General features: G+C 42.8%; 1 protein-coding gene across 1 annotated transcript; it reads right to left on the minus strand.

Annotated features, from left to right (window-relative positions):
• Nucleotides 1–730: 730 nt before the first annotated feature.
• SLC5A8 (solute carrier family 5 member 8) lies at nucleotides 731–26,330 on the minus strand (the record flags this gene model as incomplete). Its single annotated transcript, XM_082493669.1, has 15 exons — nucleotides 731–862; nucleotides 2,357–2,442; nucleotides 4,217–4,320; nucleotides 5,517–5,707; nucleotides 6,724–6,810; nucleotides 7,113–7,180; nucleotides 8,486–8,598; nucleotides 9,899–9,987; nucleotides 11,507–11,636; nucleotides 15,574–15,714; nucleotides 17,095–17,249; nucleotides 18,127–18,194; nucleotides 19,760–19,811; nucleotides 23,790–23,855; nucleotides 25,998–26,330. 15 exons carry the CDS (start codon nucleotides 26,328–26,330, stop codon nucleotides 731–733), a joined length of 1,815 nt encoding a protein of 604 aa, XP_082349795.1.

Consider the following 26,330-nt stretch of genomic DNA (forward strand, 5'->3'; position numbering starts at 1 on the left):
CATGAGGACCAGCTCTGTAAGGGCAAGACAGGGCAGAAGAGGGAGACAGGGTGTGAAGGGAACGATATTACTGACTCTTACCTCTACCCATCACCAAAGACACTCGTAGCTTCCAGCAGTGACCACAGAGGAAGAGTTTCAGGTAACCAAGAAACAAGTGGCTTAATAAAAACAAACATATATGACAAAACCAGCAAAATAAATACGCTATCAGGATCAGTTCTACAAAGGAACCAGATGGCACTAAATACACCTCCTGTACTAGAAAAAGACCCACTGTTTCTTGCAATCTGATAAAGTCCTGCAGCCCTAATCTCTTCATACTTATCATGCCTTAAAAGAAAAAAGAAAGAAAAAAAAAAAAACAAACCAGAAAAACAGCCATGTCTGGAGGAACAGTGCTCTTACCAAATAAAAAATTTACTCTGAGAATGAACTGAGATTAAAAGCAGATATTTTCCAGGAGGCTCAAGAATATCAGGCAAATATTTCACATAGAAACATTGCCTTAAGCCCTGTCACCAAGACCCAGAGTGAGAGAGTGAGGAAGTGCAAGAAAGATCTGATTCCTTTCTTGACTAATGTCAAGGTCATGCAAGGGTGACAGTGCCACAGAGCTCAGCAGACCCCTGCCCATGACCTGAGGAGGGCTGGTAACTGACCCAGCGCAGGAATGTCAAAAGTGCTTTACATGAACAAAACTGTCCTCGTGGGCTGACAAGGCCCCATGTCATAAATGAAGGCCATTGACTTTGTCCTTATCGCTTGCAACATCCATTTCAATGTGGCTGAAAGCAGGGTTGTCGGTTCCTTCGTCTGCCACAGTAAACGGGTTACAGTCCAACACTTCCACTTTCTCTTGCTGAAAAACAAAAGACAAAAGCCATGCTGTGAAGTAGAGGAAAGTCATCTTCTCTTTGACCTGCATGCAAGCAGAGTCAGGCCTGACATACAGGATGCCTTGCAAGAAAACGCATGTTGGTTGCTGAGGGAGCATAAATTGTTCTTCATTGTAATAGCTGGTATTTTTCTAGGGGCATGGAAAGTTTCTCATTGCATAAGGTACTAGTTGTGTAAAATGTTCTTGTCACATAAAATGTTCTTGTCCTGCAAAGTATTTAAAGTAGTTTTGGGTGTGCAAAGTTTTAATTGCTGTTTTCATGTCTAGCGATCTGTCACCACCAGGTCCTTGAGCTATTGACTCCCAACCCTTGTTCCTTGCCCCATCTTTGACATGAAGAGCATATTAACATGCATCATTGCTTTGATGTTCCATCTCTATTAAACATAATTGAGCTCTTCGTGTGCAGGAAGTTGCTCAGTTTCCCCTGATTTTTTTTCTCAACAGCTTCCTGCATTTTTTGTGATGCCAACTACTCCCAGCTGTATAACCAGGCAGACATTTGTTTCTGACTCTGGGCATAAAATAGTATGGCTGTGGACATTAGCTTCCATGTGGGTGGGTTGGTTTTTGTTTTGTTTTGTTTTCAAAAGTCTTCAGGGATTAAATTCCCAGATAGTGAAAACAGGTGTTGGCCCATTAAAGACAATGAATGACAATAACCGGACAGGTGGTCTCCAGTCCTGACACGGGCAAACAGTATTACAATAGTATTGTAAAAATCCCTTTCTCTCCCCGGTGTTCATATCCAGAAGTTGAAATACATGAGATTATACTAAAAGGAGTTGTCATTATGGAGGAAAAACATTTTGCAAACTGGACCATCTCAAAGATATGATCATTGCCTGTACTGCAGCACTCAAAAGCACTGAACAAAGCTGAGCTCGAATGTCCAGCATCCTGGTGATAGATTAAAACTGATCGATAGTTTATTTAAAAAAAAAAAAATCCCCTACATTCTCCCTTCTAAGGGAAGTTATTACCCAATAATGTCTTCCATTTTCTTATGTCTTAGGGAGGGAGCTAGGAAACAGATATGCTGAGTACAAATGTTTTCTCTCAAACAGTAGGTGAAGTAGCAAAAAAATCCAGACTTTAGAGAACGCTTGTTACAAACAAAGGAAGCTTTGCTGAGTCCAAAGTGTGCCTTGGGCCAGCTTCCAAGAGACTAGTGAGGGAGTATTTGGGCAGAAACCCAGAGAACAACTGTCTCTTGTCTCAGCTGCTGCTCTGTTGTTCACTGAAGTCAAGCTGTGGCCAAACACAGCTTCCCTGCCTATGCCAGCTGCTTTAATCCTACCCTCCTTGTGCTCTGTTACCGCCTTACAGCAGACAGTCGTATCAGGCAGCATCAGGTGCTATTCATCCTCATGGGTAAAAATAAGCCAGGGACTGTTTGCCTTTGTCCCCAGGAGGAAAGACTTATTTAAATCAGAGATGCATAATTACACTTACTGTCTCAGATTTAGACCGTGAGAAGTTGGACAGGAAATCTTCCTTGGTCAGCAGGAATTTACGATCTGTGTTCTGCTTTAGTCCTCCTGCAAAATAGGCAAGTTTCAATCAATCAGCCAGGTTTCCACATACAAATGATGTCAGAGCCCAGCTATGGGCACCAGGGGCCAGGTGAGCAGGACAAAGTCATGCAGCAAAAGCCATCAAGCAATCACAGGCCTTAGGGATCATTTCTTTACAATGATGTATGTACCCTGCACCTCTCAAAATATAAAATGATCCCTCGACGTCTACTTGAAATGCCTTAGCCCTTTCCCAGACTTTCCTAGACCCTCCTCAGACTTCTTATTGTGTAAAAAACCTCATCAGAAGAGGATGAATCCCATACAATGATATCTGGGTCTACTCTGCCAGTCCAGGAGCTGCGGTACCAAGTGCTGCGCTGGAGCCTGAGCCCCAGTCCTCAGCTCCCTGTCAGCAAGACTCCTGTCTCTAGAGTCACTAGCAATTTTTATAGTAAGTTATTTAAGGGCAGCCCCCAAGGTGGGGGGATGAGGCTTAATGGGATGTTTTGGGGCCATTGTTAAGGCATGGAAGATTAACTATTCTTGGGGGAAAAAATGTGTGTGGGAAAGAGATGCAGGTGCTAGGAATTAGGTCTGATTGCCACCTGAGACTTAAATGGGATCTTGCACCACAAAAAGCAGGGTGGTGGTGTGGTTGGGTTAGGGGTGGTTTTTGGGTTTTTTTTTTTTTGGTTTTTTTTTTTTTTTGAGTTTCTGTTTCTTGGGCTGAGGATCTCTCATCTGGATTTACTGAGTTACCCAGTTTTTGTGTTTTGTTTCATGGCCTGTGGGTGACCTGGTCCCAACCTGGTAAGAAGCAAAAACCTGCCTACAAGCATCACTATAGCAATGGGAAAAGCTTGCGATGGGAAGAAATGAGGGGAGCAAATCCTCTAGTAGGAACTCACAAGGAAAAGAAAATGGTAATGTAACTCGTGCTTATTAGTTGTAAGGCATGGAGAAGCTAATGGAAGTGAGTTTGTCTGCTGGGTTTGGAGTTTCATAGTCCTGGAGTAGTTGTAAGTCAGACTAATAGGTCTGAAATCTAACAGCCTCAAAGATGAAGGCTGTCATAGGAATCTGGCTGGGCATACTGGGGAAGCTGTGAGAGCAGCTGCTTTAGTCCTGTTTCTGCCATGCATGAGGTGGATGATGGGTGCACTTTGCATCTCACCTAGATGCAAAGGTGGTGAGGCCGTGGGCTGAAACTGAAGTCCCCGTTCTTACCTGTGGGGTGCTGCTTTTTGCCCCTTGCACAAAATAGTACAGGGAAACTGAGAAAGAAGCTAATGTAGCCATGCACAGAGTCTGCAGCTCTCAGGTATGTGCTTGGGGAATGTGGTGAAAAGCATGCACTGTACAGGTGCAGACAATAACCCTTGAGTGCTCTGAACTCACTCAAAACTGCTTTTCTCCTCTAGAAGCTTGGGTGTACCTCCTTGCTTGGAGTTGTTGCCATATTCAGGGACAACCCTTAAACCTTCAGCCCCTGCTGGCATCTAATAAAACAGGAAAGACAGATGTCTTAAATTATTAAATTTTTTTTTGCCCCTCAGGTTAAAAAAAAATGCTGAAACTTCATTCTCCTTAGAAATTTGAAGTAACTTTTGCTGTGCGCAGAGACCAAGAGTAGGATGTGGAAGGGCTGAGGGGAGGAAACGAGATTTAGGACGGTAACGTCTACACGGTGTTTGCAATAGTGTCAGCTGCACTTCCTGTGGCAATGACAACTCTCTGGTCATCTTAGTTTGAAAGAGATCTAAGACACAGTCAGTCACAGCTCTGGAACTAGTACCTGTTAGGAGGCTGATAATAATTCCCACAACTACTGTGATAAGTGTCCCAAGTGTGCTGAAGTAGAGATAAGACAAGGAATACCAGTTGTCTGCCAGGGCAGGCCTGAAAAAGAGCAAAAAAAGTGTTAATCTCTGCTTTCCTATCCCAAGCAATTTGAAAATGCTGTCTGTTTCCAGACAGTATATAAATACAGAGATACTTCTGAACCAGACGACCTGGTAGTCTTGAACTGCTTCCATACAATAAAATGTGCACTGAAAATTTGTTCGAAAATTTGCAGGGCGAGTTCCTTTGTATGGGAGGAGACTGGTCAGTACAGTGAGGCAATGCATGAAACAGAGCAGGTGAAACAGGACAGTCCTGTCTCTGCTAGGAATGCAGAGCTGAGCGCTCCAGCTATCCAGATGAAGGGATAACTTCTTTAGAAGGGGGTACGTTATATAACGGAGGGGACACACCAAAAAAAAAAAAAAAAAAAAAAAAAAAAAAGTAGGAAATCAGCCATGTGGAGCTCTAGATGGCCAGAAACAATAGGGCAACTGTCACACCTCAGGTTACACCTTATCTTGACGAGGTGCTCTGTTGCAACAGTTGCTTGCCCACAGCCGTAAGCAATGCTAGAGGCCTCGTGTGAGAGGTGCAGTACATGAAACTGGATGTTGGGCACCCATGTATGTACCAAGGTATCTTGATTGTACAGTGCTCTAAGGTGTAAGGATCGGGAATTCTGTTCCTGCTGTTCCCTATATTGTTACACTTAATTGTGATTGTCCAAAGTGAGACATATGGTAATTGCAAAGGGGAGAAAATCCCTTATATTTTGCTTGTTATATGGATAATACCCTTGTCTGAATTTCCTGAATAGAACTATTTCTGCACAGACTAGCTATTGTAGGTGGGACTGTTAAGCTGGCAAATTGACCTTTAACTGCCTACTACTTTAATTCACGTGAAAGACTGTAGAAGTTAATCTAATAACTGTAAATGTTATGCTTTCTTTAACACTGTGGTTCCCAGTAAGGCATATCCAAGCCTTTAGACTCAAATATTGAACTGAAGCTTTACAGATCAATAGGAAAATTCACTTTGACTTCTGTTCTGGGATAACTCAGAAAAACTTCACTCTTACAGGAAAAAAAAAAAAAAAAAAAAAAAATTAGAGAAAACTGCTTCACCTTAAACAGCCTGGTAGGTCAACCAGGGAGGGATAGTTATAGTAACCCAAATGCTAGGCAGACGTTTGTGTTGCTTTAAAACAAATACATGTTTTGTTGATTGCACATGATGAACTTGTATACCTTTCTGCAGTTGGTGTGTTGAAGATTGTTGTTAATGGATTTTCTGTTGTTAAATTTACTGAGGATATATTACAGCCTGCAGTTGAGAGATATAGTGGCTTGGTCCTCTCTGGCAGTGGAGGATAAATCTGAGATCCGATTCCAACCCAAAGCGAAATAACAAAGCCACTGACAAGACCCACAAATGCACCCTGCAAAACAGAAAATTAAACTTGGATTTATTTGAAAAAAACAACACCTAGATGAGTCAGAAACAGTCAAGATAATCTAAACTGTACGCTGCACAGCAAAAATCAAATATACAGTTGGGGAGAGCTGGAGAGTTTACTTCACTCCCTTTTGGGGAAATACAGTGTTTACCCACAGCTCCTGAGTATACCTCTTTTTATTTTGCCACTATGCCTTTACAATGAAAGGATAGCTTCGGGCTGCATGGTATATGGGAAAACACTGCTTTATTTGAGGTCCTCCTTGAACAAATCCAGAAGCAATTCTTCCTTTTTCTCATGTAATCTGTTTTTGCAAAAGTCTCTTTTACTTCAGGGTGGGGGGGGGGTTGGCTGATAGACAGTGATTTTTTTTTTTTTTTCTAGTATATACATAAAATTTGCAATGCAAAGAGGTAAAGGTTAGTGATTACTGAACCTTACTAAATAGCAATCCTATCAGACTAACCCATGGGCCATATTCCCAAAGTTCGTCCAATCTATTTTTTGATGGAATGGATTTTTCCTCTGGAAATGATAGTATTTAATGATAGTAAAGCACTCTGAGAACACTCCAATTCAGTCTGCAAGTGCTTGGGCCTCATTTTCCCAGACTGACCCCCTTTTGCTCAGAAAGGCCAGCATCCTCTGAGTCTACTGGTTGTTCAGCTACATCTGAAGACACGTTCCCTGCTTCTAAATCTGCGTTTTCCAGAAACCCTTGCCAAAGTTTCATTTTTTTTTCATATTCCCGTCCCCCTTCCCCCCCCACCCCGTTCATGTAAATCTCATCATCCGATAGAAATTCAAGTTCCTATACAGCCCTGTTCATCACTTCCTTGGGACAAGGAGGAAAGGGAGCAAGGGGAAATGTCCTCATGGAAAGTATCAAAGACCTCTCCCTTGCTGCCCAACATAAAATTACTGAGGGGAGAGGGGGAAGGAGATGCTCAAAATTAACAATGAATTTTGGAGGAACGGGGCTTTAAATTCATACTTACAATTCCATTTGCAAAGGAGCAGAGGATTCCCAAGGCAAACAGTCCTAAAAGGGGGCCACCAACCATGCCAAAAATGCTGAGCGCTGCCTGAGGAAGGAAGAGAGTCTCCTATCAGGTGCTGTGCAAGAAAGTTAAAGCCTCCAAAAGGGCAAGAAAGATAGATGTTGAGAAGGAAATTATGAGGGTTTTTTTAACTGGTGCATACTCAGCTGGCAGGACTTGGTAGAGTTACATGGGTGCTCAAAGCAGAGGCTGAGCCATGGGCTATTTGAGGCCAGTACCCAACAAAGACTGAAAACTAATCTCATAATGGTATCCAGCAATTATTTTCTTACATAATTCATTCTGGGTCATTCAACATGGGCATGAAAAAGCTGTCTGACACCTACCTGCAACAAGGCTCCCATGAGAGATGCCAGTGCAGCCATAGCAATGCAGACTCCGCCATAAAACAGACCTGTGTAGGAAAGGCAGAAGGATGCGTAAATCTGCCAAAGTTTGAAAAACACTGATGGAAACGTTTCCATTTAACCCAGCATGGCCCTGACATCTCCAAAACAAACCTGCTAGCATCTGGGTTTTTTTTTCTATGAGAGTCTGAATTGGCTAAAAGGTCAGGTTTCTGTTTACATTAAGAAGAAATCATGCAAACTTGACAAAATCCTCTTCCTGTGTGTTACTAAAGATTAGTTAATAAATGGCAGCCATATGGATTGACCATAGTGGCAATACCACATGTATTGTTCATATTTCTCAGCTAATCTCCTGTGTCATAGTCCTTATTTTGAGGGAATGATTTTTGCTTCTCAGTCTAAAGTCTTTGGAGCAAGAAAGTAAATGCTGGGAGCTGGCGCTGCGACAAAGAACATCCCGGGCCACCAGGACTTAGTGTCTCTTCCCAGGACCCATAACACTGGCTTATTTGTTTTTTCCACCTCCACCCCTGCTGAGTTTCGCTGCACAAGCAATAGATTAATCCCACTGTTTAATGTGATATGTCAGGCAACTCATGATAGGTCCAACAACAATTTTGGCATAAAGATTGTTTGCAATAATGTTTAAGAAACTGCTCTCAGGTGAAAATATTTAATACTTGTCACCTGCCACCAGTCTGCTGTGTTCACTGGTATGGGCTATGACACTATGTTGGGACTGTGGTTTTTCCAATCTTATTTCAAACACTGTCTTGGACTACACCTGCAGCTGGTCACAGACAGTACAACTAGCAAAGACCACAATTGCACTTCAGAGATTTAAACCATCTGCTCAGCCCAGTTCTTACTCTCTTTGAGCTAAACAGAGGAGCAAAACAGACTGAGGGTCTGAGTGTATATCAGAGAAGACGTGAAGTTTCTGCTTATCTGGAATGTTATTGGGACACAACGCTATTGCTCGCGTATCACTTGGTTCAAAAGGTTTGTTACAAAATTGTTTCCTATGCTTCTCATTTTCGACAGATGAAAGAATAATAACATGTGTTTCAGTCTGAGACATTTGGCTTTGTAGTACTGTGAATCAATATTGAATACAGATGCAGCGCATCTTTCCACTTAAAGATCAATCAAGATGGCTTCTTTGTTTCCTTATGCTACTTGAAGTAGCTTGTCCCCCATTCTGTGTAAAACCTATGCAGCTGATCTCATCTCCCCCAAGTATTGCACCAATGTAGTCCTTACTCCTGACTTACACTGCCATAAGCGAGATCTGAATCAAGCCCTCACTTTGTAAAGCAAAAGTGGAAAAGATATTTTTCCAGACATACTCATCCCCATGGAAATCCATGACAGCTTCTTTTCAGAGAGGGATTTGAAGTACGGCTTAATGAGGTCTTCGACAGTCACGGCAGCCAGAGCATTGATGCTGGAGGACACTGTACTACAGAAGGCAAGATTTACATGATTTTTTTATCTTAGAAGCTGAAATCATAGATAACAGATGGGTTACTGGCAGAGAGAAACTGCCACTGTCTAGAACAGTGTCAGAAAACTAATGTAACGGCTGTATCAGTTGAAATAACTTTTTGTTCCAAGTGATGCAGTTAAGAGCTTACAAAAATTGTTTTAAATAATTGCTCTTGGTGAAGACGAGGCAAATCCTGATGAAAAGATGGGCCTGGAGAAGTCAAAGAAAATACCTATTACCTTTGGCTAAGCTGTAAACACTACTGGTATATGTGATACCTTCACAAATGATCTACACAGTATATATCTGGGTAGGTAAAATTCCTACATGCAGGTCACTGACCACCTTGAATACGCTCTCAGAGGAGGAATCAGATAATCTAATTATAGCCATCTAAAAATTAGGCATCCAGTCCAAAGTGAGCTATTGCAGGCTCCCTATGGGGTCAGAGAAACCAGCGTTCCTAAGGCACAAAGCCAGTCAGGTGATCTTGTGTCTATGTGTACCTTGCTCTCACAAGCCACCAACTGTTCCCCTGCATGTGAAAAACAAATATCCTGGCCGTTCCCTCTATTTACGTAGCTACAAGTACTCAGAACAAAAAAGTTATCCTGATATCATATTCTTAAGTTTCCTTATTTTTATCTGCTTACTATTGTTCAGAGCCTTCCCTGAGAAAGGCGATGATTCCTAAAAGATGCTCCTTGGGAAAGCTGAAGAGAACGCTCCCCACTATGGGATAGAAGGGGATTGATTTGTCTCCTTCAGTAAAAATATATAGTGATTGTTGTTTTCATGGGGTTCATTCAAGACAATTGGAAGTCCAGGAACTCTTTTGTAAACAAGTCTCTAAAGATCAGGGATGAAGAAAGGGAGATGGCTTTAAAGTTATGAAGGTTTGAAACTGGGAAATTAAAGATGAGCAGTAGGAAATTCCCCAAACTGAGCTATTTTGTGTAACCACCCACTTATAGGACTTAAGAATTCCTAAAGCAGAGGGGCATAAAAAGCACAGAGAGGAGGATTTGTTAGTGCCATCCATCACGTTGCTAGTAGGGAACTCCAAACAGCTTTGACTCCTAGGACCTCAGAGCACCACTGATGGAAACTATGGATTTTTAAGCTGCATCATCAAAGATCTTATAGTGCTTTTTTTGAAGAACAAAAATTAGCTAGACAAAGAAATGAAATGCGAAAGTTTTAGTATAAATGCAACTTTAGCTCTAATGAAAAAGAAAGAAAAAAGACACTAGGTTCCAAAGTATTAAATTACCTTAATGTCCCACTGTAGGCACTAGCCACGAAAAGCCCTGGCACTCCTGGAAAATCGTGGAGAATATCCAGCACTAGGTATGGCATTAGCTGAAAAATTCAGAGAGTAAGAACTATTACTATCTTGGTCTAATTTTTGTTTTTCTCACTGTATTATTTTTGTTACAGGCTTCTCACTGGCATTCTGCCCATCTGTTCTAATTTTGAATGTCCCGCCTTGTGCTATTGATTGGTTTTCTACAGAGAAAACCAATCCTAAACCATCCACTTGAGATACAACAAAGTCTGTTTAGACCACTTAGCAGAGGTGAGCATATAGCCGTGCTGTCGGGCTTGCTTTCCAGTCACGAGGGTATAGGAAACTAGCAGTGGGCAGCAGGTAGTCTGTACTGTACATCACTCTGTTGGGCTTGGACGCCACAGTAGATGCTTATGTCTGCTGTTGACTCCACAAAAAGGTTTTTAGATACAGTCCAATAACCTCAGGGTACCTGAGAGCAATTTACTTATTGGAAACCATGTGTCATTTGTTGACCTTTGCAAGATCTGAGTGCTGGAAAGAGAGGAATTTTAAGATTTTCTTCCTGTGAACAATTTTTTTTCACAGACAAGTCAGTCTTTTTAGTATCTGGCTTCCAGTTTCCACCAAAATAATATGAATGACAGGAACAACTTAATTTCCTTTGGGTTTCCACCTTGGCTTTCCGTATCTCATTTTATTCTACCCTTAAAGACCACGTCGTCCTGCCCCAGGTAGTCTGTGCTTCTCCTGGCTTTCCAGCTATTGTCTGTGAGGTATTATCTGGAGCCTAAGATTACCCCAGGCATAAACATAGAAGAAAAAGACTTGTATGATTTCCTTGGGGCCCTGACTCTGGTCAGCCTATGGGCTCCCAGAACTCTTGTTCCTCAGGTAAATCTGCTGCTCAGGGCCTATTTAGGGAGAGGCTGCCATCGGTTACAAGGTGGTTTCTCCACACCACGGTTTGACTGCCCAGCTCTCCCCCGAAGGAGGGAAGGATGCACCAGCACTAGCAAAGAACTGCCTGCTGGTAGCCTTCTTCCAGGGGTATGCTTTGGCCACCATCGTGTTTCGAATCCGAAAAGACTTTCGCCTCCTTGGCACAGAGCAGTTTAGGTCGGGTGATACAAAGCAGCTCAGTAGGGCCTGCAGTCACCCACACGGGCACCGCTCTTTCAGCTGTCCCTGGTGGCAACCCCTTCTCCTCGCTTCTCTCTGAAGTGCTGTTTCACGCAATGCTGGGCCCATTTTGGGTGAAAAACCCATATACCCACAGAGGTGGGTGGACTTGAGCACTCTCCGCATTGCTGCTCTCCTTGCCGCCCTCCTCACCTGCAGCTCCGGGACAGCTGGGGGACGCTGGGACTGAACAGTGCCGAGGATGGGTCTGCTGCTTTCTCCAGGGCATTCCCTCCCACCGTGGTCTCAGCCTAATCCCTCAGCGTTACAGACTCACCTGATAGGGGACTCAGACATGTCATTGTTCCCAACTCCCTGGCTCATGAACCCCCACCCCCCGGTCTGGTTATTATGGGTCCAGAGGAAGGATGCCCCCTCACCACCTTCCCCTGAAACGTGGGGCCCTACCTGGTCGAGTGCCGACACCTGCTTTGCCGTCCATGGGTCGCAGTCCTTGTAGATGGAGTAGAGGGCCAGGCCGCACAGGGTCGCACAGGCCAGTATCGCCCAGAGCCCCACCAGATTGATGTAGAGGGACCTGCACCAACATGCAAGGAAACACCATGTTAGAGCTTGACATCCTGCAAGACCCCACCGGGGCCAGCCGAGCAAACACCCCTGCCAGCAGTGAGGAGACCTTCTTGGTCAGTGGCTGCCTGCTGGAAAGGGAGTCACAATACAGCTCCCAGCATTTCACCCACTGTGAGATCACATTTTTAAGTATACGAATTACACTTCTAGTTGAGGCGGTACAGTCTGAGTGCCTGTCCTGGGACAAAGTCTGCTCAGGAGATTATGGGGGCAATATGGCAATCCCCACCTTTCATCGTGTGCCCGAGTTTTACATTGCGGGCAGCTGGCAAGAAGATGCTCTTCACCCCTCACCACACCCCTTGGTAAAGACAATCCCCAGACAGATTTGTAAGGTTGGGTGCCCCAGATCAAAGTGTGGGGTACATTTTTGTCAGCACCAGCACTCCTTTGCCTCTGGAGCTACAGTGCTGTGCTTACACAACGCTGGAGTTGCCCTTGTAAAGCACCAAATCACCCATTTCCTCCTGGGACAGACTCTGTGGGAGGTAGTAATGAGGCACTGGGACCCAGGACCTGGTTTGGAGCCACCTACAGGTGCCACTTCCAGAGAGCAGGAGGTTGCCACCAACCCCAGAGCTTCCTTGTTAGTAGCTAAACAATTTGGAGCCTGGTATGGTCCCGTGACCTTATCACCTCTCCACATCCTGACGGGAGCTTCAGCTAACGCTGAGAGCAGAGATGCATTTTCATCAGGCATTAATGCTACTTTTGCCACACACAACAGGCAGCCCCCATTGGCAATGAAAAACAAATTGTTCTCCTTGCCCAGTGAGGGCTTTTCCCTTCCATCAAACTATCTGATCTTCTCAAATGTTTCTCAGCTGTTGATGACTCCTGGGTCACAAAGTTCTTCTCACCTAGGGTGGTCAGTTCAAACACACCCACCGGCAGCTTGCCCTTGAAAAACAGCGTTCCTTTCCAGCAGTTGCCTCCCAGTTATCTGTTTACCATCCGCCAATAGTGATTTACCTGCCTGACAGATCACATACCCTGGACCTGTGCCAACTGCTAAGATCTTCGCTGGGAGGGCTTTCGGTTTCTGTGTAAATATATCTATGCTTGCAATGCTTTAGTAGACCTTTTGGTGCTTTCAGTTCCCAATAAGGTAAGGGGCACCAGCCTTTGGACTGCTCTAGAAGACCATTAGGATGAATGAAGAAGTAAACCTAACTTTATAGGTCGTGTTAGGCATTGAAATGGACGTTTTCAGAAAGGCATAATGTAGATTAACTACATTGAACTATCAGTTTTATACTGTAGAAAAATTATTGGCAAGCACAATGTAAAGTCTCAAAAAAGATCTATATAAATAAAAGCTGATTTACACATAGTAGGGGAAACTGCATTTATGCTTTGTATTTGCAATTAGTGATGGTCTAAACACAGAACTAGCAGCACTTTTAACTTTCTAGACTAATTTAGTAAAAAAGAAGTAGTCTTCATATAGATGGTTACATATTGGTTGGATGTCTTGCATACATTTAGCTGAAGCTGTTCCTGCACTGGCATAATCTACCTTGATACAACTGATTTAGCACAAAATTTAACCAATTACTTAAATCAGTCCAAATCTTTTCAACGGATGTAATAGCAGTATTAACCTACAGCCTGTAGTAAAGATTAGAAAGTCGAGAGAAACACACTGAAGCAAAATAAATTGTTTGTCTGAATCCAGAAATTCTTGTTTTTAAACTGCGTCAGGGTTTGACAGTGAAAAGAAAGCTATTTTTTTAATTCTGATTTACATCCCAGCTCACGGTACACCCTATGACTAAGCACTGGAGTATAATAATTGTAGCACTATTGGAGAGAAGTGTTCCCATTAATTCTGGCTGAGTAACATGGGGCGGAGTTTGGGTGAATTAGGCACTGTGACTGCACAAGGCTTATTTTCAGTTGTTTGTTTCAGGCTGGCTCTAAGATTTTAGCACTGAAACATGCCAGATGATGACCATGAAAGGAAAGTAGAAAAAAATGTGTTAGTAGCCCATATTTTCCTGAAAATGTAGTTCTCCTGCTCTGTGTCTGTTATCGTTCATATATGAGCATTATGTTCAATTTGCCTAGTTACTGTTTGAGAATGATAGCATGTGCTCCTACCTACCGGTGTGTTTCTTGAACAGAGTGAAATCCTTTCCCGAAGCCTGAGAAAATTCCAACACTTGTGCCACTGTTAAAGACCTTCCCAAAAACTGCAAGTTGGGATGTGTGAAAGAATTATTTTCTCAGCTCTGATTTATTATTGTGCTGTCTCTTATAAAGCCTTACAGAAAATGTCATGGGGTACAAAACCCTATTACTTTGACCTGATGACATTTTACACTTCTATGTACAGGTTAAAAGGCAGTAAGAGGTGCAGGCCACCAATGTGACTTGCAGATGTGTTTAATTACATTTCCTAATGAACTAGGTAGATGGCAGTGTTTGTAGTTGTGACAAGCTGCAATCATTATACAAAATGATTTCTCCATGCAGGGGAAATTCCCTGCACAACCGAGGCACAAGCAAGATGCCACAGAGTCCAGCCACCCACACCAGCAGGAGAGGAATTCACTGATGAAGGCTGTGCCACCACGAATACAGTATGACCTACAAATCCCATCCAAACCCCTCCAGAACCAGATAGCCTCCAGCTCTGGTCAAAGCTGCCGCAACAGCTCTGAAAATCTGCCCAGAAGCTGCCATGGAGCCAGACTTCCCCTGGCCACACTCTACCTCTGGGATGCCCTGGAGGTGTCCCTCCTTACAAAGAGGGTAGGGAAGGTGCGAGAGCAGCTGGAGCAGGTGGTCAGGAAGGACAGTCTCACTGGCACACAAATCTGGCACAATGTATGTGGCTGTTTTCCTATACACGGTCATGCCAGGCAGCATTACAGACGTGGGATGCACCTCCTGCCTCTGCAGTGCCAAGAACCTGGCACCCAGCCACGTGCCAGTGACTGTGAAGAAGCCACGTGGTGCATTGGAGATGTGGCTGATGACAAGCATCAGCTCATTCCTGTCTGTAGCGTCAATGGTTGAAAAGCAGATTATTGCCATAACCAAAATGTTTCAGTTCTAAATTGTGCACGATTTTGTGGGTATTTTGCTGTCTTTGTGAAGTGAAAGCCTTCATAAAACTCCTCCTCTGTAATCTGTATTATAGAATTTATAGAGACTATAGTTATGATGTGCATTTATATATTTCTCCTATAAATGGACTTCATGAGCTTGCTAATAATTCTTAAGTCCTGAGTTGTGAACTGCTGGAATGATACTAAGGGTAAGATAATAGAGTCAGAAAGTATACTCCGTTCTAGAGTAAAGGCTGATCAGAAATGTTTAAATTCAAGGAAAACAGAACTCTCTGCCAGTTTCCATAGTGAATTCCTAAAATAAAATGCATTCTTTGAAAAAAATCATGATTGAAAGTAAAATATGTGATTCCTCAGCAATGTTATCACTGAAGAAAACATAAAACATTTCTGCATTTCCTCATGCCTATACTAATTGGTATGGAAAAATCTTTTAGTCTTTACTCATGCAAAATTGCCCACAATGATTTAGGTTTAGTAGAGTAGCAATTCAAGTTCCTGTCCTGATATGGCTTCAGCACAAGTACTATATTATTTGGTATTTAGGTTGCATGTAAATTTCATGCAGCTATTTTTATGCAAGAATACTGGCACAAAGTTCAATGTTACAGCAATTATATGTAATTCAAATACTGGTATTTATTGTGCCAATTTGTCTTCTACCTGGTCCACAAAACAAAAAGCAAAAGTTCTTACCCTTTATAAATGGGTTTTATATTGACAAAAACATTACTTTTTAAAGAATTCCCTTTATAAAAACAGTCACTGCTGAATTCAGACATTAAAAGTTACTGTAGGCAGACTTACAATTTTGCGTGGAACCTGCTTTTGCATGCAATGTATCTCTGTACTTGAGACTGGTTGACCCCATATATGCCAGTCCATGTGAAGGTCCCACCTATAACAATCGTCCAGAAGGTGTGCCGTTGCAAAGGATTGGGATCAAAGCTACAATGAGAGGGAAAAGAGAAAATAAATTCAGAATATGAAAATCTTGTCATTATGAGAAGACCTTAATGGCTAGGAGAAAAAATTTCCTCATACTTGTTCTAATACAAACGCTCTTAATTTGGCCAGATTCTGAACATTCAGATACATGAAATGTAAACTCACGGAAAGCAAATTTAAAACTCAGAGCTGAAATCCTGATCCAGCGAAACACTCTGATCTGTTCAAAGGTGAACTTTAACTGATTTATTTGCCTATAAACTACAGACTTACGTAAAGCTGTACGATGCCTGTGACTGTTGTGATGAAATGATGCTCCAGTAAAAAGTTTAATATGCCTGCTTATCTAGAGGGACATCGGTCTGACACCAATATAATGGTGTGTTTGGACACCCAGCCTTTGTGAACGTGGACAGAGCCTCTGTAAAACATTTTGCTGGTTTAGCTCTAAGCGAATAACAGCTTTTGAATGGCCATAAGTATATAGTTTTTTAAAATCACACTTTAATATAGCAATAAATTATGGTCATCTTTGTGAACAATGTAATGCTATTTCACCCATTACATGCCTTTATTCCTTTTCTTTTCCTATCTGTGAACTCTATGATTGGAGGAAGAAGCAATGCAGTACAACCACTGCAAATCAGCCAAACAGATTGAAAAAACAACTGTTCGCAAGAAGAAAAAAACCCATACCCACGAACTCGGTGAAGAATTTCACAGAAAACCTGATGAGTATAATGAACTGATGGACAAAAGGTAATACATGTCACACTAAGCTTTCACTAATAGCATGGCGTGAAGTTTCTCATCAAAGCTACAATAACCGGGGTTTTTTTATAACTTAAAGAGGTTTTTGATTCAACACTGTAAGAATGAATATTCTTGACCTTGCAAAATTATATTTTTAGGCTATGATTAGTTACAATAATGGAGGGTAAAATACTATTAAAAGTACTTTAATTTTTCTTTCAGGGAAAAGGAAAAACATTTTCTTTTTTCAGATTGGACAAAAGCTATTATTTTCCCAGTTGTTTTAGTTCAGCAGCTGAAATGCCAAATCAGGTCTTTGCAAATTATAAGTATAAATACAATTGTCCTTTCCTATTCACCATTCACTTTCAATGGAATCCAAAATGTATCCTTAAAACACCTACTTGACAAAGTAAAAAGGTTTTGCTCTTTACAGGGTTTTGCATGGTGTAAAACCTAAAAAATATCCCTCAAACCAGGTAAGCTTGTTTAAAAATATATAAAAATTGGGTCACAACTCCTCCCCTCCTCCTCCTCCTCCTTCAGTAGCAATTTAATTTCACAGTTAGTCACATGGGCTCTATTTGTAGGAATAAAGAGGCACATCATCTGCAAGTACAAACTCACTCCCAGAAGTTTAATCTTCCTCCATGGTAGGAATCATTTACAATGCGTCCAATTCCCTCCTGAACCACCACAGCTCGTATAATCACAGATGAAAATCCAGCGACCATGATTCCAACCTGGAAAACGTCTGTCCACACCACTGCCTTCAGACCACCCTGTGTGAGGAACAGCAAGTATCAGACACAACAGGGCAGCAGCAGTCTTGCTTTGCACCCACATTGAACTAAGAGAAACATACACTATCTGTATTACACATAATAGATTAATTTAATCTTCTTTAATAGAAGTAATTCTGAACTGGAATATTTATGAATTGCATCCTGAAACCTACTCAGGACATCCTGGGCTTTTTTTTTTTGAAGTGCACTAGAATTTACTTTGGCCATACACATAGCTTAATCCAGTATTTCCTTCATCACATAACCTGATTCAGAACTTTGTATCAAAAGATAAATTGGCAAACAGTGCTCATCTTACATCATATACAGTGCCACTAACTCCAGAAGGCATACCATTCATCTCAATAAAAATAAATACCGTTTAACCCAATGTATACAAATAAATTTGTCACTGAGGTTCCACTTAATAATTTCTAGACACTTGGTCAATTAACAGTAATCAAAAGACCGATCTGTTCATGCGGCACTTGCTATTTTCAGTGGCTCTCTTCAGTAAAAGTCAGGACTGCTATAGCTGCAGCAAGCAGGTGCTTGACAAATTACACAGCTAAACCCTACTAGATTAGAAGAAAAAATACAGGAGGATTTTTAGGAAGGCAAATCTATCTTTTTCCTGTTCTTTCAGTAACAACAGAAGTTTGAACGTATCAAAACAGAAAAGGTTTGAGTCACATCGTAGCTACATTTGCATCCAGAGAAGTCCCTGGGTGAATATGACCCTGCGGCTACAGCTACACCGTGAAACGTACTCCCACGGCGTAACCCGGTTATTAGGCCACTTTCCAATAAATTCCATATTGGATGTGAATGGTGAAAGCAACAGAGATTTTTCTCAGCCGAAGGGCCCACGTACCAGCGTGCAGTAAAAAGTGCAGACCACGCCGGTCGCCACCACTGCACCCCACAAGTCGAAGCCAGTGACTGAAAAAGAAGGAAATGACACCAGTGTGAATGAGGCATCGGGGACAAAAAAAAATTAAGGCCGATTTTTCACCCCCAATCTGGTTGTTGAAAAAACCTAGAAATAAGTTAAATGCAAAAGCAGGAGGTAATAAAAAATGACAATGAAAAAATTTGTGTGTCTAAACCAGGGGATTCACCCTAACCAGTTCTAAAAATGAAAGTTGTTACAGACATTGGAAACTGCTAAAAAGTTAGATATATTTCAGGATCTAAGAAGCTATTTGTCTTTAATGTGAATGCTGCCAATCAACACATCCAATATGTTTATAGGCCCCAACTCGGGAAGGTTTTGAAATGCATGTCCTTCCTCAAAGCCCAGGAAGTCCCGCAGAGTCCTTAGGCAAGGATTTAAGCATGGGGATGCTCGGAGGAGGCAAGGTGGTTCACATGTTGCCTGGAGGAAACATGTCAGACTAAAAGCCTTTCTTTTATTCTCCTTTCTTTTCGGAAAATGTCATAGTATGCCTACACCAGACAACACTGTGCCGTGGTTGGCATACAAGCTGTCACTGCCACAGCTTGGCACGCTCACATGCAGCCAGGCAGGGCACTGGGGGCTCCCCGGCAGACAGTTTGGGCTAATTGGAAACGCTGCAAGAAAACTCATGAAAATTATTGCTTCTAGTTGGGAGCCAGCTAGGTCATAGCTTGGTTTAGCATATATTTGCAGGGCAAATATAAACATCAAGGACATAAAACCTGTGGGACTTACACACCAGAGGAAACCAATTCAGACAGTGTTGGTTTTTTTCTTCCTTTTTGTTCAATGAACAAGCCCAAAAAAAAAACCCCAACAAACAGAACAAGCATGATTTTCATTCTACCCAAAATGATTCATTTTTTATTTGCATTTTGTTATTGCCTTTTCTTGCCAAGTGGACAAATTAATTGTGTCAGATTAAAAGTTTAATTTGGCTCCACATAAAAGCTTTCTTCCCCTTTAAAAATAAATGAGGCTCATTTTCAAAGCAAAGAGTCATTTTGAAGTAGAAAATGGAAATATTTCATTTTGTAAATATCGTAACAAATATCTTAAGTTCAAGATCTCTTTGCTGTTGATTTGTTTTTCCACGAGAAATGATAGGCTGAGTTAAACAGCTCCAGGCAGCCCAAAACCATATTTACAGAACTTTCGCCTCGCTCTCCTCCTAAAGAAGAGCACAACCAGGGAATTAAATGTGTGTTTAGTCTCTCCATTGCCTTCAAAATTTACTTAAGTCTTCTTAACTTTTCTGGATGTAACCATGACCTAAGGATACTGCATGAAAGGTAGAGTAAATGAGAGCAGATTTTTCCCTCACCCCTCTTCTATAATTTCTTACAGATAAGGATTAAAGGACTAGGATTACAACTGGGAGGCCTTCTGTCAGAGTACCCAGCAGGATCAACAGAAATCTTAGAAGACTTCACAGTCAATCCTTGAGCTTTTAAGTGTGCATTACCAGAAAAAGCATACCATTATTATATGCAAAAAAAAAAAAAAAAAATAACATAGAGGAACAGTTGCAGTATACTTATCTTACCTTGATTTAATGCTAAAGCTGGAGCATAAATGACAATACCAGTGTATAAAGTCTAGAAGGGGAAAAAAGATATAAAATCAAAATAAATGTAAATTCCTGGAAAAGGTGATAGCTTTCTGAGATGGTTTCACTTCAAGCTTTTATGCAGTCTATATTTCATAAATTCGTAACAGTCAAGAAATAAGTCCAATTGTTAGAAAATTAATGTCTGAGACTAACCAGCACTGCAGTCTCACAGCCTAGTGTTCTTAAAACAAACACCACTGACTCTTGAATACCAAATTCCTCTTCAGCTTTTCCTGGCTGCCTAATTATAAAAATTAACTTGTTTTATTGCTTTCAAACTGCAGTCATATGGCAGAAACAAGTGCAAAAGGAAGTTGATGAGGTTTACACACGGTTTGCCAAGGAATCTATTCCAACTTTTTTCTCAGTCTTGGGATCAATATGCCTCTTGTGCAACTATAATGCAGAGTATGAACAAAAAATACAGCATTAGTTAGTCATTATAGATAGTATGATAAAGGATTACACTCCTGTAAAATGAAGCCATGCATGATTATCTGCAGATTTGTATTTTCACCCAATATAGGAAAGATATAGACAAATGAAGGAGCTACTCCATCCATTTTTAAGGGCATAATTGGATTCATACACTGATAGCCTCTATAATTTCTTTGTGTATATTTTTTAACCCTGTTTGCCCTTTTACCACTGTTATTACTGCCTTGTACTACTAGGACAAGTTCAACTGTGGCATGGTTCAGGGGAATACAGCTTTCCATGTGCAGACAACTTCTGTGATGGTCAGTGGTCTTGAGCCAAAGGATCTAAATCACTGTCAGGTCCTGAGCTGACTTGCATCAGCTTTCCATGACTGAACCCTTCTGACTCCCTGATTTACAGGGGTGGGACTCGGGCACGGAAAAGCAGGAGAATCAGATGCCATCTGGCATCCAGCAAGCCTTTGCCCTTCCAGCAAGTGTGGAGTTTGTCCCAGGTGCAGGTGGTAAACCAGAGCACAATGGCTAACTGGTCGATCACTCTCCATGCCTTTTGAGCAGGTCCAATCCAGTCCCTGTCGCGGAGCTCTGCCACATGGCCAGCAGCTATGCCGGGGAGAGAGCCAAGAATTAACTGGAGTGAGCGGTAATCCAGCTGTGGGAGGAAATTAGTATGGATGGAGGGGCTGCTTCACCCAGCATGACCAGATTGCCCTGGTGCCTTGCTCCACACCTGCTACAAGCACGTGCTAGAAAGGGTGGTGGAGTCATTGGGGAAATAGCTGTTCCTACCTGTGTACTACTCCCTGCCTGTGTGTGCGCATGTTTGTTTCTCTTGGTGACATGAGTCCTCTCTAGGTCTTCATATATAGCTTGTATGCCAAGAAAGCTGCCAGTCCTGACCAGACCCTGGGGAATGTCTGCTCAGAACCAGCTGTATCAGCCACCTACTGACACTTGTCAAGCCCAGTCAATGTTTGACTTGCTGTCCACACAGTGACTGTCAGCGTGAGCTGCTGACAGAATGGTTTGAGTGGGAAGGGTCCTTTAAAGATCATCTAGTCCAACTCCCCTGCTGTGGGCAGGGACATCTTCCACTAGATCAGGTTGCTCAAAGCCCCGTCCAACCTGACCTTGAAAACTTCCAGGGATGGGGTGTCCACAACTTCTCTGGGCAACCTGGTCCAGTGGCTCACCAGCCTTGTTGCAAAAAAATTCTTCCTTATATCCAACCTAAATTTCTTTCAGTTTAAAATCATTGCCTCTTGTCCTGTCACTACAGGCCTTGGTAAAGTCTCTCTCCATCTTTCTCATAAGCCCCCTTTATATATTGAAAGGCCGCAATAAGGTCTCCCCACACCCTTCTTTTCTCCATGTTGAACAATCCCAACTCTCTCAGGCTTTTTTCATAGGAGAAGTGTTCCAGCCCTCTGATTGTTTTCACGGCCCTCCCCTGGACCCCACTCCAACAGGTCCACGTCTTTCTTGTTCTGGGGACTCCAGAGCTAGATGCAGTACTCCAGATGGGGTCTCAGAAGAGTGAAATAGAAGGGGAGAATTATTTCCCTCAACCTCCTGGGCATGCTTCTTTTGATGCAACCCAGAATATGCTTGGCTTTCTGGGCTGCAAGTGTACATTGCTGGCTTGTATCCAATTTTTCATCCACTAGTATCCCTGAGTCCTTCTCTGCAGGGCTGCTCTCAATCAGTTCATCCCCCAGTCTGTACTGATATTGGGGATTGCCCTGACCCAGGTGCAGGACCCTGCACTTGGCCTTGTTGAACCTTCTGAGGTTCATAAGGGCCCAGTCCTCGAGCCTGTAAAAGTACCTGTGGATGGCATCCCTTCCCTCTCGCGTATCAACTGCACCACTCAGCTTGGTGTCACCTGCAAACTTGCTGAGGGCAAACTCAGTCCCACTATCTATGTCATTAATGAAGGTACTAAATAGTATTCGTCCCAGTATAGACCCTTGCAGGACACCACTCATTACTGGTTTCCACTAGAACATTTAGCTGTTGACTGTAACTCTGGGATACAACCAACCAATTCCTTATCCATCTAGTAGTCCATCAATCAAACCCATGTCTCTCCGATCCTGCTAATTCAGGGAGTCAGCATGAAAAAGTGCCTTTCTCATAGGCAGCAAACAAGCGTCAGAAGCTTTGAACCATCAGAAATTAAAATTTTGTCACAAGTATGATCACATTTTTGTGTAAATTAAAACAGGACTGATGATACAATCTTTCCACTTCTTCAGTGGTTTTTCAGGTTGTATTACTACATATCCTTTTTTTTTCCTTTTCTTTTAAACACATGCCAATATTCGCAGAACAGCTAAAATTACCCCATTAAAATCCTGGGGGATTTCCTTTCCTCACTATTCTTTTCATTATTCAAGTTAAGTTGTTAGTGCTTGGCACAGAGAGGCACCTATAGTTCTTTAGTTAATTTCCTTGGGCACATATTTAAGTTGTATAGAACTATTTTTCTGATCTTCGCAAGCAAAGATTACACTTGGCTTTTTCCAACTTACACAACTGTGATGTCTTCGTATCTGCTGGTGAAACGGTGTCAGTATTCACAGATGCTAGCGCCCTACTTTTACTATGGGCTTGTGTATCTATAAATGCCAGCTAAACAGCACTGTTCAAATAAGTAATCAGCACTGCATTGACCACCATCTTACTGGTGTAAGTCTCACTGCAAGTGTGATTGCCCTGTAACTCCTGGTGTCTCTTAAAAATACAAAACCAGGCAAAAAGCAATCATGTAGCTTGAAAAGTTTTCTGACTGTATATTAATTCATGCTTTGAATTCCCCCAAAAGTGCACTTCAGAATTGTGAAAAGAACACATTTTTGTTTCTGGTGCACTTGGCACACGCTCACTGTATGTTTAAAAGCTGTGGTCCCATACTGACTCACCGAATGGGCTGGATACAGCAAGCTGCGTAAACAATAATTGCAGGGACTGCTTTAGTTTAACATTCCCCAAGGCAGTAATTTGCTACTTCGCAGTTTGCAGACACCCATTTTTTTTCCAGTGGTGGTGGTACAAACTCTTGTACAGCAAATGGCAGCTCCTGACAGCTTTTGTCACCTTTCACAGACCCTTGAGAATCAGACTCCCAGAATTCACGGACCACAGGATGAAAACTGCTGCTGTAGATAATTGGGGCATGTTTACATTTTGAAGCCGTCGTGATTTTCTCGAGCAGGCAGGCAAACGACTGCTCTTCACGCTGCTACCCTGCAGTGAAGGGTCACTCATCTCGTGGCATGGCGCTGATGCCAAGTGACTGCTCCGGATGCTCAACAATGCACACAGAGACCAAAGGGGCAGGTAGCCCAGCATCCGCTCCCTACCTCATCGCTTTGGAGCAGAAAGAGCTTTGTTTCTCCCGCTCCCAGCCACCCACGCACTGTGGTAACCTCATCAACCATTCAGAGAAAACAGCCAGTTACACTAAGCTGAAGAATCCTGGTGGCTATGAGAACCACAGAACAGCTTTGCGGTTTACTTGCCGTTTGTATAATGAAGAGGATTGTTCCACAGAGGCGCAGGTATTTATTAAATCGAAGCTCTAAATACTGCAAAAGAGAAGAAAAAAAAAATGTTTATATCAAAAGTTGGCATTATTGATAGGACTAGAGTGAAGTGATGAGCAATACAGAAAGGTCATAGTGACATTTTTTCAATTTTCATGAACAGCCAAAACTCTTAGAGTCACTTTGATTGATACCTCTTTCAACTTGATTTGATATTTCTCTGCAGACCTCACTGCTGGGTAATGACACATGAGCAAGTGAAGGAGACATAAGCTAGCCAGTGTCCGATGGAGTTTGCAGAATGGAAACTGATGCTACCCAGCTGCCTCAAGGCACTCAATAGACAAGGAGCTGTGCACTGTGACTTGGCAACGACCAGCATGTATTACCACAGAATCATTGAATATCTTGAGTTGGAAGGGAACCATGAGGATCATTGACTCCAACTCTTGACTCCACACCTAAAAGTTCACAGTGGCGTACCAGCAAACAACAGAACCCACTTGCATTGCAAAATCAGAGAGACAAAGAAAACATTACAGCTGTTTCTAACCCTTAGTCATTTGGAAACTCTGGCATTATGTGTGTCCATCTGAACTGCTGTAAGAGAAGGCAGAAGGTTTTCTGTGGTCAGCAGCTTCCTCCCATGGTAATCTCACCTTCTGGACTGCCCAAAGCAGCTCACCATCTTCGACCTGTAAGCGGAAATCTAGCCTTTTGCAAAACAGGAACCCTCACTTTTCTGTCTAGCCTGGGACAGCACACCCTCTGAATGAGTTTGTCACCCTCTGAATGAGTTTGTCATTCAGAGGGCAGATTTCTTCCCACCATCTGTCCTAACAAGCCTCTGGGGTGTATAATTGCACAAAAGGGATTTCCTTTGCCTGCCAGTCGGTTCAATCGACACAGACAAACACTAAAGTATCTCAAAGCGTTCACCCGTGAATCGAGCATTTAAAACATGATCTGTGAGCATGTCCACACAAGGAAGCAGTGCTGAACCCCTGGACACACACAAAAAGTTGTTTAATCTCTGAACTCTGTCCACAAATAGAAGATACATCTTTTATAGGTGCATTACTCTGATTTAATGCCAAGGTTATCAGTGAGTTTCCAGTCATAGTTCTTTATTTAAAATAGCCCTATTTTAAGTATCATAACTGACAGTCCAAAGATTAATAGTTTAAAACACACTGGAAGCCACCAGAGACTTCTGTTGGTGAATTCTTATCTAAATCTACCAAGAGACCTTGTTTTCAGCTTCCAGTGCTGCAACGCCCCTATTCAGTGTAATAAAATGCAGAAGACTGAAGTAGCTAGCCAAGGACTTTCACCTGCACCCATGCCCCTTTCCCAATGTCCTTGGTGAAAAGAGCAATTTGCCTCCAAATCTGCAGCTAGAAACGGTCTCCAAGCAGGAAGATAAACACGTTGCACAGACCTTCTAAATCAGGAGAAAGTCCTGACCAGATGCTTCCTCACCCCAAAACAGTCAGACTTGACCTGTGATGTGTCCCACCACCCCAGATGTCTCTGCACTGCCAGCTATAGCTTTAATTTACATGCTGAGCTGAAGACCAGCTCAGCCATATTTCGGTGGAAGTAAGAAAACTCTCGCAGACACAGAGCACTTGCTGACCTCCCTGTACAAGCATAATGGAGAAGGCATTCACCAGTATGAACAGCCTCAGGTGGAAAAGGTGTCTCCCCAAAATTTCTAGGAACAGCAAAAACATATGCTCTGACAGAGGGGGACTTTTGTGGCAGCACCTGAGCTTAGAAACCTATGCGGAGGGAGCATGACTTGAGAACTCGGTTCCCATGTTAGATGTTCTTGCACTCTGCTCTTGGTATATTAATTACACATCATTAGCCACATGTCACTATCCAAGCTGCACGAGGACTAATCCACTTGCTGAACTGAGTATCTGGAGTGAGGAAACAGATCTGGCATGGTGTACAGCTCCAGAGCCAAGACAGCAGGGTTGAGCACCTCCTCTCTGCGGAGGCAGACTTGGGGACAGAGCAGGCTGCAGCCTGCCTTTGGGAGTGTGGAGATACGGGGAAGCACTGAGCGCAGAGGCGTTTGAAGGAAGAGGCTGAGGTGAGACACATAAAAAGCAGGCAGGAGAACCCCCCCAGCTCCCTGAAGGCTGTGGAAAGGCTCCTTCTACTCCACCTTACCTCGTAGGTGCTGGTAATGCCCAGCTTGTAGAAGACAGGCAGGAAGATCTCAGCACTGCACAGCACCACCAGGCCATAAGTGATGGCGAAGATGCAGAAGATGGCACCATAGCGGTAAATCTCGGCAGGGGTGCCCAGCACGGTGACAGCTGACATGAAGCTGGCAGTGAGGGAGAGCGCAACGGGGAGGGCGCTCATGCTGCGGCCCCCCATGAGGAAGTCCTTGGATGTCTTCTGCCCCCCTCCCGCGAAGGCGTAGTAGATGCCGATGATGGCCGAGACCAGCAGCATGGCCGCAAAGACCACATAGTCCCAGACGGTGAAGCGCCCCAT

Source organism: Vanellus vanellus, assembly GCF_965231255.1.
Source record: "Vanellus vanellus genome assembly, chromosome: 1".
NCBI classification, from domain to species: domain Eukaryota; kingdom Metazoa; phylum Chordata; class Aves; order Charadriiformes; family Charadriidae; genus Vanellus; species Vanellus vanellus.